The sequence below is a fragment of the Zeus faber genome (assembly GCF_960531495.2).
Source record: "Zeus faber genome assembly, chromosome: 3".
Taxonomy (NCBI): Eukaryota; Metazoa; Chordata; class Actinopteri; order Zeiformes; family Zeidae; genus Zeus; species Zeus faber.
The window spans coordinates 15,304,015-15,320,152 of NC_137190.1; the positions used below are offsets into that span (position 1 = coordinate 15,304,015).

General features: G+C 41.8%; 1 protein-coding gene across 1 annotated transcript; it reads left to right on the plus strand.

The window, feature by feature from the left end:
* The first annotated feature begins 4,169 nt into the window (after positions 1 to 4,169).
* ctsba (cathepsin Ba) lies at positions 4,170 to 14,696 on the plus strand. Its single transcript, XM_079998303.1, has 11 exons — positions 4,170 to 4,312; positions 9,347 to 9,470; positions 9,944 to 10,029; positions 10,620 to 10,734; positions 11,046 to 11,161; positions 11,576 to 11,661; positions 11,812 to 11,958; positions 12,303 to 12,419; positions 12,647 to 12,775; positions 13,942 to 14,018; positions 14,284 to 14,696. Exons 2-10 carry the CDS (start codon positions 9,348 to 9,350, stop codon positions 14,013 to 14,015), a joined length of 993 nt encoding a protein of 330 aa, XP_079854429.1. The 5' UTR covers positions 4,170 to 4,312; position 9,347; the 3' UTR covers positions 14,016 to 14,018; positions 14,284 to 14,696.
* Positions 14,697 to 16,138: the final 1,442 nt, after the last annotated feature.

The window sequence follows — 16,138 nt, forward strand, 5'->3', positions numbered from 1 at the left end:
GGAAATTGTTTCATACACAGCTGTTTTTCAACAAACCATTTAAACCGATAACTATTCTATGTTATTTGCCAGCATCGGGGGGGGGGTCTGTAGTGGAATATTTTTGGTTTACTTAGCATGGCAAATGAAAATGAACAGTTTCCACAAAAATGCAAATCTAAGTATTAATTAAAAATGAAATAAATATCCCAGATTTAAAATACTTCATATTTTTGCAAAAAGGATTGAACAGCCTTTGGGAAGGTGTTGAACCACCTCGGGTCAAAGAGCAGGTTGGTCAGTCACTGACTGTCAGTATAAGATGGTGTGTACACAAACAGTTTCTTTTTCACAGTATGACAAACAAAAAAAAACATAACGAATATGTTGTTATATTTCTTCGTCAGAAGACTGAAAAAAATGTTATTATGTTTTCTCTTATGTTTATGTTATGAAATATTATAGTGCGCTTCAGAGCAAAGTGTAAGTAGCTGTTAACTATATTTTTTAAGATGGTTACATTGCAATCTGGGATCATTTAGTTTCTCAAAGCAACATCAAACTAATTTTTCTTTCCTAAGCCACTTACTGTATTCTTTCTCGCTCAAGCCTCTTCTTTTTTTTAAGTTAGAAGTAATTTAGTTTCGGCTTGAAAAAGTTGGAATTGTCTTGTTTTTCACCGTACCACAGTGTGAGACTTGTTTATTTTAAAGAGACTGAGTAACTGGCAAAGGGGGTTGAAATGGACACAGTCTGAACGGGGGTATTAGTGGGTTTTATGTGCTGCTATCACTTTGGATTTACTGGAAACCCTGTAACATGTAACAACCTTATAATTATGTGAATTATTCTGATTATGTTCTTTTAACAATGTACTGTAATTAATCGACTGACAATCTTCTATTGCTCTTCTTTTCTGTTTTTCTAATTATTTTGTCATTCAAATAACAGCAAAATGCATTCTACTTATGAACTATTATTTATATAGCTACAATAACTTATATTTCTGTGATGAATATGGAAATAGATGAATCACTAATGCTTAAGGATGACGATGCGTGGGCTACTTTTTGGGATAACACGGGACTGACTTTAAGTGGTATAACCGAAGAAAGGGCTCTTGGCACTGGAGCTGTTGCCCTCATGGCCAAAAGCAATACTGTGTGGTCTCAAAGTTTGTCCAAGTGATATAAGCAAACCTTTCGACTGAGAACGTGCTGCATGTTGTTCTTCCATTCAGACAGCCAGAGAATTGTATCTGTTGATGTAGAAAAAGGAAAAAGCGCTTCACCACACACACATTAAATGCACACGCTGTATACTGTATAAATATATATACGTGTCTATGCAACACTAATAGACAAGCTAATATTCAATGTATGTTAGTGCACTAGTAACAACACAAACACACTTTATAATGCCAGATGCATTTTGCTTTATCGTCAATCAGTGCTTTGCCTTGTAGAAATGTCAGTGATAGATGCTTGCTTCATGGCCGTGTGTATGGACTCTAAGCCTTGCTGTGTGCACCCACATATGACATGCTCGGTTTATGTTTCTCCTTTTCTTAATTTTTCATTGTCTATTTTTTTAACTTTTATTTTCAATTTTTTACTCCGATGCCACATGCGGACAGTCATAGCACAGTGTTTTTGTGAAGAAGTTTTACCTGTGAAGTTGTTTAAAGAAGTTGGTTTAATGGTCATTAGCGAAGCCATAGTGTATGTGTTTGCTCCTAACACCATTTCGTCCATGAACTGCCATTTTTTGACAACATACACCTCATTCAAGCAAGGATCTTCACAGAGCAATTATGGATGGCGATGGCGATTTAATAAATGTGCTATTGTTGTGACGAAATAAACACATTAGTCATGATCACAGGTCATTGTCATGTTTTGATTACTATAATCGCTCTCATGCCATGTTAAATTGCATCAAGACATCTATAAAACTATAATTCAAGGAATCTGTCTGTCTGTATGTACACCGATCAGCCACAACATTAAAACCACTGACAGGTGAAGTATATAACATTGCTCATCTCGTTACAATGGCGCATGTCAAGGGGTGGGATATATGGGGGTCTTCTGTGGGGTCCAATCCCACAGAAGAGCTACTGTGGCACAAATTTCTGAAAATGTTATTGCTGCTATGATAGAAAGGTTTCAGAACACACTGTGCGTCACAGCTTGCTGTGTTTGGGGAGCGTAGCCCGAGACCGGTCAGAGTGCCCACACTGCCCATGCACCACCAAAAGCGCCTACAATGGATGAACGTCAGAACTGGACCGTGGAGCAATGGAAGGAGGTGGCCTGGTCTGATGAATCATGTTTTCTCCTAAATCATGTGGATGGCTGGAGTTAGGGTCCGATCCGATGGAGCATCTGTGGGATGTGCTGGAACAACAAGCCTGATCCATGGGGGCCCCACCTCACAACTTCCAGGACTTAAAGGATCTGCTGCTAACGTCTTGGTGCCAGATACCACAGGACACCTTCAGAGGTCTTGTGGAGTCCATGCCTCCACGGGTGAGAGCTGTTTTGGTGACAAGGCGGAGCTAAACAGTATTAGTGGTTATTAGTGGTGGTTTTAATGTAATTGATCGGTGTGTGTGCGTATTTATGTATGTATGTATGTCCTCAGATTATCTGGACAACCGTTCATCCAATCTACTTCACACTTGGCGAGTATTTTGCTGTGGACCCAAGGACGTGGAGTTTCGAATTTGGTGCAAAAGTCCACATAAACGCGACCAAATCATTGACGGTAGAAACCTGGACTCGACTGATCCTCCTGAAGTTGTATTATGCCTACAGTATATTTTCACATTTGGTGCTCGTTCTTCTATCATTACATTTTGTTAAACTGTGCCATTAAAATGTCTGACAACGACTTAAATTTCGAACGGGCATGTACTGGTTTTTAATAAAAGCATTTAATTGTAAACCAGCTGCTCTGTCCCTCAGCCATTTGAAACCTTCCCTGCACGCTGCGAGTGTCAGCTCAACCCAGTATATGATGCTGTTCTGAGTGGAATTTTGTTTTGAAATAATTAACCGGATTCTAATAGCTGACTTCAGCAGCTATTAGACTTTGGTAGCTATTAGACTTTGGTAGCTATTATACTTGGGTAGCTATTAGACTTGGGTAGCTATTAGACCATGGTAGCTATTAGACTTTGGTAGCTATTAGACTTGGGTAGCTATTAGACTTAGGTATCTGGGTTGCAGGAGCCAGAGATTAGGGAGAAGATTTCGTTTTGATGTAGATCCTTGTGGACTTTTTTTTTTTTGACAGAGCCTGAAACTACTGAGCATTTGTTTTGTTTTCTTGTTTGGGCACATTGCAGTTTTGGCAGGATCTGCGCAGCTGGCTCAATATCAGAACTGGCAGCCCTGCATTTGATTTATTTCAGGGTTTGATCTATATGGACGGTGTCCCGAGGAACGTGTCGGATATTGTAAACATAATTATCACAGTTGGTAAATATACACATAAATGGAAAAACAATAAACCCTCCTGAACTAACTTGTTTTAAAAATGATTGTAAAAACGATTTATCATCCCTCGAGATATTATCCAACAATTATCAATGTCTAAATTAATTATATGAGGTCATGTCAAAGTGTCTTGCATTTTGAGTATTAGCATTTGCTGCTCAAATTCTTGAAGTTTACCTTTTCGTTTTATTGTTATTGTCAGCCCTATGCTTTTGCTTTTCTACTGTTTATGTTACGAGGCATATATGAGTATGTGTATGTACTATATATGCGAACTGTCTCATCATTAGGACTCTACTATGTACGTGTTTATATGTATATTTTCTGACTTGTATTTATGGTTTGTATGCAAGCCACTGTTCCTTGTTTGAGTCCGCAAATCAAAATTGAATTGAAAATAAAAACAGGAGGAGGACGCCAGAGAGTTTCAGAGCGCAGGCGGATGACGTCACGGCTCGGGGGAGGGGGAAAAAAAAACAACAAACAAAAAAACAGAATAACGCGTGTATTCAAGAAAAGGTTAAGCTTGACCCCAGAGCTCGTGAAATCCGCGATGTTGCTATGACTATTATTTATATATATTTTTTTCCTTTTCATTTTTTAATTTCGTCACGTCTCCCGTGTCAACTTTCGCAACGCCGTCAAAAGAAACCACGTGGGGCGGGGAAACGCACGTGACCGCCGGGCCAAGTCGCGTGACGCGGCGCAGGTTCCGCGGAAGACGAACGCGCCGCGGCTCGTGTCGCCACAGCCTCCGACGTCCTCCTGCCTCCGCGCGCACAAGGCCCCCGGGAAAAGCGCCGAGCGCCGAGCAGCCGACACGGAGACAGGTAAGCGCGCCGCACTTTCACCACCACCACCACCACCACCACGCCGCCGCCGCCGCCGCCGTTGTTGTTGTTCTGATCGGACGTGTTCTCCGATTCGGACGGAGCCAAACGGGCCCCGTCGACGCCGCCCTGTCCCCGTCTGCTGTAGCTCGGCGCCGGGACGGTGAAACGTAAACACCTTGTGAGGCGTGTTTTTGTTTGTTTTTCACCTAATTGTATTTACCCAAACACTTTACCGGGACACCACGCCGTCTGTAATGTATACGCAGTTGTCTGTTGTCGCGGTAGTTTTTAACCGTCTCATTGGCCGGACGGTGTTTCCATGTTATTTCATTTATGTGATTGAATTGACCGTAAGACACATTGGCGCAATTCCACTTCCTGTTAACTGCAGGTATGTCGCTTCCCATGGGAACTCTTCGATTACGAACGACTCGAACGACGATCCCTGGCGTGGATGTTCAACTTCTTCATTTGTCAGGCTGTAAAGGCTAAATGAATGAATGAAGACCGTTTTTACCGAGGTGGCAACGCCTCGGGACCTTTCTTTCAAATAGCATACGGTTCAGACATGAGTATTTTTTATTTTTTGTAAAGAATTGTTTATTTTCATTTTCAGAAAACGTGTTCGTTTTCATTTTCAATCGTTATTTCTTGTGTTTTGTCAATCTCTTGTTTGTCAAACGTCTGAAGGAAAACGATGAATCGATCACTAGAGCGGAGGGAAATCTGTCTTGCTTGGCGTCTTGCTTGGTTTATTGAGCACTAACGTCACACCTGAACCCACAGGTGTGACCCAATACATTTCACTGCATATATGTATGGAAGTATGTATATGTATGTGACAAATAAAAATCTTGAATCTTGAATCTTGAATCTTGAACCTCCTTATCCGTGTCGTCAACGTGCCTTCTCGAGAGCAACATCTACAATGATCATCGAAGCGAAAGAAAGGCTTGAGTGGCTCATTTCAAATGCACATGATCCTTTTTATAGCCAGCACAGTGTCGCTCGTCAAGTAGGGATCCCGGACCTTGATTTTGGAAGTTGGCAGGAGAAGCGGGACAAACACAGTGGCAGTTTGTAATGTGAGAAGTGTTTCACTTTTGGTCTTGATATTTTTAGGCTTAGTTTACAATATAGTATAAGAGCAATACAAGATTACAGTGCACCTGTGGCGTTCCACTAAAAACCTATAAAAGCTTTTATGCGTTGAATTACGAAAAAGATCATGTCTGTTTTTTTTTTTTATGAATTTAAAATCGTGGGCTGATGGAGAAGATGGTTTGTTAAAAAAAAAAAAAAAAAAAAAAAGGCGGTGTGGAAACAATTTTTACTTTATTTACAGGAAGCAAGGGCAAAAATACAGGGAACATGTAGTTGTTTTTGAGTTTGTGGGTTAAAAAAAAAAAAAAAAGGGATGTCACAGGGGGGAGTGGTCTCACTCTGACGTAGCGCAAGTAGCGGGGTTGATAGTCGGTCAGTTTCCCAGCTATTTAAGATGGTGGTGGCGCGGGTTGCAGAATCTCTAGTTTTAATGATTAAAAAATCACATAACAGCTGAGACCATGGGCTGGCGGTGCCTGCACTAAGCACCTGAGAAGTGGAGGGGTGGTTATCCATGGCCCTGCGGAGTGACAAGTCTCCCTATTACAGAAGTGCTGGATTTATAACTTTGAAGTAAAGAGTATTTAACAAAAAATCCAATTTTTACAAAATGAAGTCCCATACCAACAGAGACTGCTGTAAAGTTAAAAAGAACAAAGCGTTGTGCATGACACTGCACAGTGTGCACAGGTTTTGTTTCGTTCAAGTAAATGAAATAAAGGAAAATAAAATCACACCCAGTCTTTTACTTAAGGACAGCGTCTCCATAGAGATGGGGCGCCCCTGTCCTAGTGGGACAGAGCAGAGTAGTCTCTTAGTTATGTTTACATTTTTTGTTTCACACATGGAGGAAACTAATGTAAATAAATCTAAAAAACACACACTAAGCGTCTCTCTATCGCTTCTACTTGCCAAGTTGCCATTCTCTCTAGCACTATCTTGTCTAACCCCTGTGACATAGTTCAAGTTCATGGGCACTGTCAGAATTTTAGGTGGTCGTAGCTAATAGCAGTACAAAAATTACTCCAGCTGTAGTTCTAAGTAAATTTTTAAAGTCAAATTGCTATAAATTGCATTGGCACAGTGTACAGGTGTGGCGCGCAGCGTCCCCGACACCTTGATGTCGCAGAGAGGAGTATTGGAAACAACAGCGACTTAAATATATTTTTTAAACACAGCTTGATATGTGGTGGGCTCAACCAGACAGATACAATGAAGGGGATGCAGACGGAACCTCCGTGGGAAGCTGAAGCCTGTTTAACTGCCTGCTGCGAGGCTTACAACTACCCGGGGGTTGAGGTGTCCAGTCAGAAAATAACAACCTGGGATGGCCATGTCCCTTTTTTATTATGGCCTTCTTTTCAGACACACTCTCCTTCCACTCTCACCGAGCACTCTCCTTACTTCCCTCTCGCCTCTCCTTCAACGCTATACTGGACAGCCCCCCTCCAATCAGATGAACTTAGGCCTATTATAACAGGTCTTGATCAATAGGCAAATCTGACAGCAGCTCTAGTCTCTGGTACAATATACGTTCATATAAAACACATTTAAATTGAGTGCACTTTTTACAGAAACATTTATCTGTAGTTTTATCTCGCGTTTTTATGGAAAAGGCTTGCGTAGCTGCGCAGGGTTGAACAATATATATATATATATATATATATATATATATATATATATATATATATATATAAATAAATAAATAAATAAATAAATAAATAATATAGACCTCTTGTGCAAAAATAGAGAAGCGCCGCGCGGCTCACATGGCTGGTGGAGCCACAGAAGTGGATTTACATGATTTTAATAGGAAGTGTGCACTCACAGCACACAATGCCCGTACGCTGCGCCTATGCATCCGGTAGACTTCCACTTTTAACGCCGATGTTTTTACACCCAACTGTCCATGGTGGGTGTTCACTGTGGATAATGAAGCTGTGTCATACAGTATGAAAGAAGTAATGTGGGGACCTATTATGAAAAACTCACTTTTACGGCACTTGTGCGCATACATTCTGGTCTCTGATGGGCCTACTAACGCACAAACTCTGAAATAAGACAACCAGGTCAGTTTTTTGTGAGCTGCCTTTTTCCAAAAACATGCTATTCAACCAGCCATTCAGATTACGACCTGCCACATACTGTAGGGCCTCAGTAGAATTAGGAACCGCACCATCTGAGTAACTCCACTCACAGCTGGAGAAATCACAAGTGCCGCCACACTCCCAAGCATGGGAACTTCTCTGTTTTGCTTCAGACCAGCACAAGTCTTTTAAAAGAAAGAGGAATTAACACCAGCTGTCTGTGACAAAACTGCAGATCAGGGAAATTTATGTATATTTAAAAAAATTGTTGTAATGTGTTTCTTTATAAAATAAAGTATGCAGTAGGTTGACTGTAGGCTGTGCCGCACAATCTGCTGCATGTTTCTCCAAAAAAATAAATAAATAAAAATCTCTAAAAACAGTGCTTTAGATCTAGTAAGAGTGAGGATTCCGCGAGTGGATTGCTTATTTCTCGCTTCAAATTTGTTCAGAAACAGATTTTGGTGGACTGCTATGGTGAAATAAGTAAAAGATTACGTACTTCATACAACGGGCACACAGAACTGGGTCAAACGGTTCCGGAGCGGGTGTGGGGCGCAGCAGCTCATTTTCATATAAAGCGAGACACTAAAACAGAGCGTCAGGAACAGGAGGGGTTTTGGCAGGCATGTTAGGATGCATAATCTGAGTGGCATTTTCAATGTTTTTATTTGCTTCAGACATGTTTTTTGGGACCTCTTAGACCTATACTAACCTGTTGATAAGGAATATAAAAGGTCCCCTTTGACATTTGCACCGACCGCAACTCTTTCCATCTAAACCTTTAGCAGTTGACGTTTGCTTCAACATTGTGACATCATGGCATCATGACTCACTCTGTCCTGGGCTGTAGCATGTGATGAGTGCATGAAAACCCTGACGAAACATTCACACTTCTCCCTCCTGTTCAGCATTTTGTTGGAGCTGTAAATCAAATTTGCATTAGAAATTGCTTAAATTCAAAAAGTTCTTCAGAAGTCAAGTCGTGTAAACCATGGGCTACTACTGCAAAGTTTTTTGCAGTTTGACAAATTGTGCGCAAACTAGTTTTGTTACAGTAATTTGTTAACACACTGCAGGAAGGGTAACCACTTCAGCCACCAACGTCCACTCTACTCATTGTCTGTAAAGGTATTCACTTGTATGCCAATACTTAACCTTAAAAAAAAAAAAATCCTGCCTGTATGTGTGTGGTGATCGCAGGTTTTTTTTGTTTTTTTTTACTCTGTGCCATGGCCAAACTTCAACAAAGGACCTACGGTATATGGGACATTATATTTGTACTGTGGATTATGCTTTAGCCAATGCTTTTTTCCACCTTGAAAAGCAGCTTAAATTTTTGTAGTAGGGTAAAGGAAAGGATTAGGTTTTGGTAACATAAATGTTTTTTAGTGGTAAGATTTGTAAATGTAAATGGCCTGTATATGCACCTGTATGTGCACCTGTATGCATGGCTACCTGCTGAGTGTGTTGCCTCTTGGACTCTGTTGGAGAGGCTGGCGACTGTCATGGCTGAAGTTAAGAGGTTTTCTCGGATCCTTGTTGGCATGGTGCACACTCGCCGTAAGCACATTGAAACTACACCACACAAGTATTTGTTTGATGGTCAGAGACTGCTGTTAACTTTTATAGCCGTAACAGCCTTTTCTATTTATAATTTCAGAATATTCAATTTCAAGCGTTTGATTAATGTAAATATTCATTGATTGTATTCAAACTGTATGAGATAGATATAGATATATATCATTTTTTATTTTATTTTTTTTATTTTTAAATGCCCTGTCCTTTGGGTCTTGTGATGGTTATTAATAAACCTACTTGCTCTTCATCTCTCAAACAGAATGTGGCATCATGCCTTCCTGCTCTTGGGGGCCATGTTGTCAGTGAGCTTGGCCAGACCCCACCTTCAGCCCCTGTCCAGTGAGATGGTCAACTACATTAACAACGTCAACACTACCTGGGAGGTGTGTGTGTGTGTGTGTGTGTGTGTGTGTGTGTGTGCGCACGTGCGCGTGCAGAGGTTCTATGATAAAGAGCTGTAGATAATTGTGGCTATTAAGCAAAATTAAATATTTTTTCAGCAACCACCCCACATGAATACTTAAGAGGAAGTCTGTCAAACAAATAAATATTGGAACTTTTAAAGACGCCAAACTGTATTCATGTTAAACTCACTGAATGTGTAAGGTAATTAATGTAAATGACCAACCTCATGTTTCTAAATTGAGATTCATGGGGTATAGAGAATGTACTGAAGAAATGGTGCCAAATGTGTGATTATGAGGGGATGTGGAAATATACATATCTTTAATGCTGCTGAAGTGTCTTTGTGTCTTGGTCTGAATTCCGTCAACCCCCAAATTCCTCCGTATGCCTACTACAGGAGTTTTGATTCCCCTAATTTCTTCTAATTTCCCCTAACTCCCCCTTTCTGCAGGCTGGCCACAATTTCCATGATGTGGATTACAGTCATGTCAAGAGGCTGTGTGGTACACTTCTCAAAGGTCCTAAACTTCCCATCATGTGAGTCTCATTATGTGTATTTGGGTTCATGATTTGGAGTGTAACTTTTGCATACATACCACCATACCATCCCCAAGACATGAAAGTGACTTCATGTGGGTTTTTTTTTTCTCTTTTCTTCAATGTACAGTTCACCTGCATTTACTTGGCAGTTCACTTGCACTTAAAACTAGAACGTTGTATTGACAGGGCAGTGGTGACTGGGAATGGAGACAATGGCTTTTTATTAGAGTGCATTTGAACATTTTGGGTGGATTTGAAAAGGGAAAGAAATCCAGAACACATGAATGACAGAAGATGCTGTAAAAGAAACCAACTGATAAGGTGACATAAGATACCGTGAACAATGAAATCAGGTGTCTCTATCAGAGGATTAAGAAACGGAACAAATGCATAAGGTGGCCACGAAACAACCATGCTAGAGTTGGTTAGCTAACCAACTCTAGCATGGTTGTATCTTATTTACTGAAAATCCATCCATTTTATATTAAGAAAAACATTAAATGGACCAGGACAGTGTGGTTTAACCCCAAAAGGATTATACTTTTTTTTTTTTTTTTTAACATAAGTCTCTTTATATCCGTATGAAGGGTTCAGTATGCTGGAGATATGAAGCTGCCTGAGAACTTTGACTCCAGAGAACAGTGGCCCAACTGTCCTACACTGAAGGAGATTAGGGACCAGGGGTCCTGTGGATCCTGCTGGGTGAGGAAACACACACTCTGTTTAATAAATGCTATATGAAGATGATGGTAAGAGTTTGAGATGGCTTTTATGGAATATCGGGCTTATTAGTATTGGAGCATTTCTTCTTTTCCTGGTATTAACATAAGAATAAAGATAGATACTTTATGCATAAACACTTCCTCCATATTTTGGCTTTTGGTTGTACAAAGGTGACTGCAGTGTGGCTGAAAACCTTAGTAACAGTATAACCATTTACCGGGGAGCTAGTATGGCTTTGTCTTTTTTTCACGATACGGTTGTCTTTAACGTGGTACTCGCTCTGCACATAGGCCTTTGGTGCTGCGGAGGCTATGTCAGACAGAGTGTGTATCCACAGCAACGCCAAGGTCAGTGTGGAGATCTCCTCCGAGGACCTGCTGACCTGCTGCGAAGGCTGTGGCATGGGGTGAGAGACCTTTTTGGTGTTTGGATGTTCCCACTAACACGCAGTAGTTCCATGGAGTGCATGGTGTTACAATATTTTATCCAGAAGGTTGTCTTTCCCTGGGTCGGTAATCACATACTGCATATGCACACTATAATCCAGATAACTTCAGTATGTGAGTAAAAAGAACAATCGATAGCTTCTCGGACTTTGCCATATAGCCGCACCGCTTCCTTTTTGCACTTTACATGTTGCCGACGACGCTGCACAGCACACTGCAATATTCCACTGGATGTAGTATTTCATCCTGGTACTTTTCACACACTATTTTATGCATACTATGGTTTTGCACATACTCAATTATGTACAAAATAGTATTGTCATTTTGGATGCAGCATCTCATTGTTTCTAATATTGGTATTAATGTTGTTGTAGGTGTAACGGGGGCTATCCAGCGGCTGCCTGGGATTTCTGGGCAAAGGAGGGACTGGTGTCTGGCGGCCTATATGACTCCCACATTGGTGTGTCTGTGTGTCTGTCTGGCTCCGTCTCTGTCTTCCACAACTACATAAGCCATTTTATTTGTGGCTGCCGATGTTCCAACCTCAAATTGAGTCTTCAGGTGTGCAGATGACACGTCCACATGACTGAAGGTGTTGTTGCATTTTCAGGTTGCAGGCCCTACACCATTGCTCCCTGCGAGCACCATGTGAACGGTTCCAGGCCTTCCTGCAGCGGAGAGGGCGGAGACACACCAGAGTGCATCAACAAGTGCGAGGCCGGCTACACACCGAGCTACAAGCAGGACAAGCACTTTGGTAAGAAAAAGCACGGGGTGTCTCACAATATACACAAACTGGCAGACAGAAAAGGAAATCCTTTCTCACGTACAGTATAACTGCATCGCACTTTTGCACAGCGAGAAATTCTTGCCAAAATATGAATGTTCTACAGTGATAATTATATTCAGAATGAAACAAGATTATACATTTGAATGAAATGCCTGTTTTACTGGTTGAACTAATTGGGAAGTAGAAAGAGTAAGACGAATTACAGTTGGTGCAATAATATCTAAAAAAAAAAGAAAAAGAATAGTGTAGGTGCCTCCAATATGGAGAGAACCCGACCGTGTACCAGTGTAATTTACCCTCTGTTGTTGAAGGTAAGAGAACCTACAACGTACCACCGGAGCCGGAGCAGATCCAGGAGGAGATTTTCAAAAATGGACCAGTAGAGGGAGCCTTCACCGTGTACGAGGACTTCCCACTTTACAAGTCTGGTGAGAGCGCAAGCAAACATGGACTCTGATTCCACACGAGCCATGATCACCGCTGTGAAGCTGGAAAGGTCCGGCACCAAAACCAGCACCAACCGAAATGAACCTCCTTTCTCACATCACTTCACGCTGTCATTTATTTTTCCACGCTTCTCCTGTATTCTCCCCGTTGAGGGACGCTCGCGCTCTCTCACTGTCTTCCTCACCCATTTGTTCCTCCCTTCCTCAAGGTGTGTACAAGCATGTTACTGGCTCTGCACTGGGTGGTCATGCCATTAAGATTCTGGGCTGGGGGGAGGAAGATGGCATCCCCTACTGGCTGTGTGCCAACTCTTGGAATACCGACTGGGGAGATAATGGTAAGATCACACACACTACGCCTTTTACTAGGGGCATAACAATTCACCGATACGAACCAGTTTTAACATTAGAGATGCGACTACATCGATACGAGGACCCCTGGGCCAGATCTAAATGTACCATAAACGGGTCGGTGGCCCCGGCTCTAAAGTTACGAACCGGTTGATTATAAGCTCTGCTGGGAATTCTACTTTGCTATAAACAAGCTGCTGTGGTAGTCTTGCTGATCCAGCTTTGCAAGTCTTGTTACTTTCACCGCGTTGAGCCAGCTAGCGAACCGCTTCTCCTTTCCTTTCTCACACACACACACACACACACACACACACACACACACACACACACACACACACACACACACCTGCACCAGATCACTTGTGCACACATTCCCTCTCGCGATACTTGTGAACCGCCCGCAGTAACAAACGCATCCAGCATCATTTCAATTATCTTATATATTACGATGTCAGAATCACAATATATTAGATATTATTATATATAAATGTAATAAAGTAACAAAAATACTTACTACTTACTTACTGGTCTTTTATGAAATAACTATTTGAATGTAAATGCCACTTTCAGAATTGGTTTATTTTCGCCAAGTACATTTACATATACTAGAAGTTTCTTATGGTGAGGTTTGGTGCACTTCAGTACCGATCATAAGAATTAAAAAACATAAAAAATCTTAAGTCTGGAAAAAAGGAGAATAAAATAATATTATTATAATAAAATGGGATAAAAATAAAATGATAAATACAATTAAAATGTCAGGTATACATTTATTATTATATATATCATTTGTATGTATACAAATTGCCAAAAAAAACAAAGCAGAAATCATCATATTTAAGATGTACTTTTATAGAATTGGCTTAACTTTCATTTGTAATGAAAAATGAATGTCTACTTTAAACACATGTTAAGAACTGTATCAGACTGCATCTTATCAAATCGTTCCGTATTAAAATGTATCGTCCCTGAATCGTATCGGCGCCCAGGTATCTGGATATGTATCTGATCGTCTTATATAAGGGAGAGATGCCCTCCCCTAGCTTGTACATACATGGACAAACGGATAATCTGTCATGGATCGATATTCACTTATATGACAATCACTGAATAAATGCACCAGGTATTGAGTGTTTGACTGTTTGGACCCTAGGATTTTTCAAGATTCTGCGTGGGGTGAACCACTGTGGCATCGAGTCTGAAATCGTAGCTGGCATCCCCCAGTGAAATGTAAGTTGACAAGCAAGCACATATGTTGGTTCCATCACAGCACTGGAGTTAATGGTGTTTATTTACAGCATCATCAGCACGACTTGTCAGAAGGCACGGAACGAAGGCTTTCTCTTTTAATTGTGTGGCGACTGAAAGTCACTCGACACAGGCGGCAGGGCCTATTCCAATCCATTTTTCATCAGAGGTTTAGTGGTGTTCTAACATCTGAATGTGCATTCAGTCTGCGTAGTAATGGTGTCTTCCTTGTGTTTCCTCTTCTCAGGCTTTGAACTGTAGGTTCTATCAAACGGAGACACTCCTTCAGTCTGCCTGCACTGAGCTCTGACCACGTATAGCTGCTCCCAGTTTTTAATTTCAGCTTTTTTTTCTTTCTCAAAATCAGAAATGTTTTAACTGTTTTAGACCACCTTTTGTAACCTGAAAGGATTGACAAAAGTTTGACTGCTCTGAATTCTATCAGAATCAATTCACATCGTTACCACTTTTTCTTTTCCTCGGGTGATTTATAGTAGGCTGCAAGTAAGTGTTTTTATACTTGGATCAAAAAATCAATTTATTTGGTTTTAAATGTGTAAGAGTATTTTTAGAGGGCTGTGAATGTATCTCTGCCAATATTGATCAACGTGTTGCCATGTGATTGGTTTATTGATAATAAAGTGATGGAAAGTACATATATTTTGGTTCCCAAAACATTCTTCTGTTTGTCTGGATGTGTATATGTGTATAGTAAATACAATTCTCATCACTTATGGTGGACTGAAAGCAAAAACGCTGCATGTAGTTGGTGGTAGTTTATTCATTGCGTTAAGATTCCATTGAAATGAAGACTTCCAACATGGCATCCAGCTCTCAAGTGACTGGAACCCTCGGATGATGTTAGTAGATTCAGATAAAACTCGACAAGCTTAGCTCGTCTTTGTGTCTCTCTCTCTCTCACAATGAAATGCGTTTTCTGCTCTCTCCCCGCCGAGGCCGGGCCTTCCTCCGGTGGGCAGCTTACAGCACAGAAACGAACTTCAGTGTCTATCGCTGGTCAGACGATGTTCTTGTGCATGTTTTTAGTGGAGCTTCTAACGACGATGATGATGAGGACGATGGAGGAAACCCCACATTCGGGAGCACAGGGAGAACATGCAAACTCCACGCAAGGAGCACAGCGTCAACAGCACCTCGCAGGAGGAGTTGATATTAAAAGTGACTTCTGGAACAGTGACAGTTCATTTGTTTACACGTGGCTGGGCAAAGGTGTGTGTGTATGGGAGGGGGGGGGGGGGGTGCAATAGTTGTTTTTGCATTAAATGTGGCTGCTACAAAAACCCAACAAAGTTCCCGTCATAGTACCATCGTTAATGGCTGCGTTTAATTTAAAAGTCTTCAACATTTGTTATTTAATCGATTAGTTTTGAGGCACTTCCGCTCTGCTGTCACTATCAACAAACACGCCCCTCGGGAGTGTGCGTTGGCTTTGTTCGCCGGCGCGTCCGCCGAGGAGACTCGCGCGCAACCGCAATGCGCGACGTAAAAACGACCCCGAGACGTCGCCCGTCGTGGGCGTTGTGCGCCAAACACTCTCGCTCGGTCGTTGTGCCGCGCGCCGTTCAAGGAGCGCAGATCTGGCGCGGTTTCGCTCGGTTTCCCGCCCACGAGATTCATCGACGGGACTCGCCGGACGCTAAAACGAAGCAGCACCCCGACGCGCCCCAGGAGGCTGGTAAGGGGGTGAACGTTTCGACGGTGTTTGTGAGATTCGGTTCCTGGCGAGTCACTCGGTAAAGAGAGTCATGCGATTATCCGATTCGCCGCTCGTTTGATTCGGCTGCTGCGACGGGCCATAGGGGGCTTGCGGTCGGGGGAGTCGGTTGGCGCTTTTGGCTGAGAATGGCACCGTCCCACGAATCATTAAATTCTGTCAAAATTATGTATTCAGGTGGAAGAATACGTACGGTCGATCCCAGGAAACAGTCCAGGCCCAATTCCCTCAAAAACATTTCTTTTGGCACGGCGTGAATCTCCAAAAAAAAAAAGGATTTATTTTGGTGGAAAGGCGACGGTGGAAATCAGTCCCATTCGACGCCCGTTTAGTCCCCGTGGCAGAGTCGTTTCAGTTTGTGCGTCCA

Coding starts and splice junctions, on each gene's coding strand:
- ctsba (XM_079998303.1), top strand. CDS start 9,348: ATGTGGCATCATGCCTTCCTGCTCTTGGGGGCCATGTTGTCAGTGAGC. Junction 10,030..10,619: donor GGTCCTAAACTTCCCATCAT/GTGAGTCTCATT, acceptor ATCCGTATGAAG/GGTTCAGTATGCTGGAGATA. Junction 11,162..11,575: donor TGCGAAGGCTGTGGCATGGG/GTGAGAGACCTT, acceptor ATGTTGTTGTAG/GTGTAACGGGGGCTATCCAG.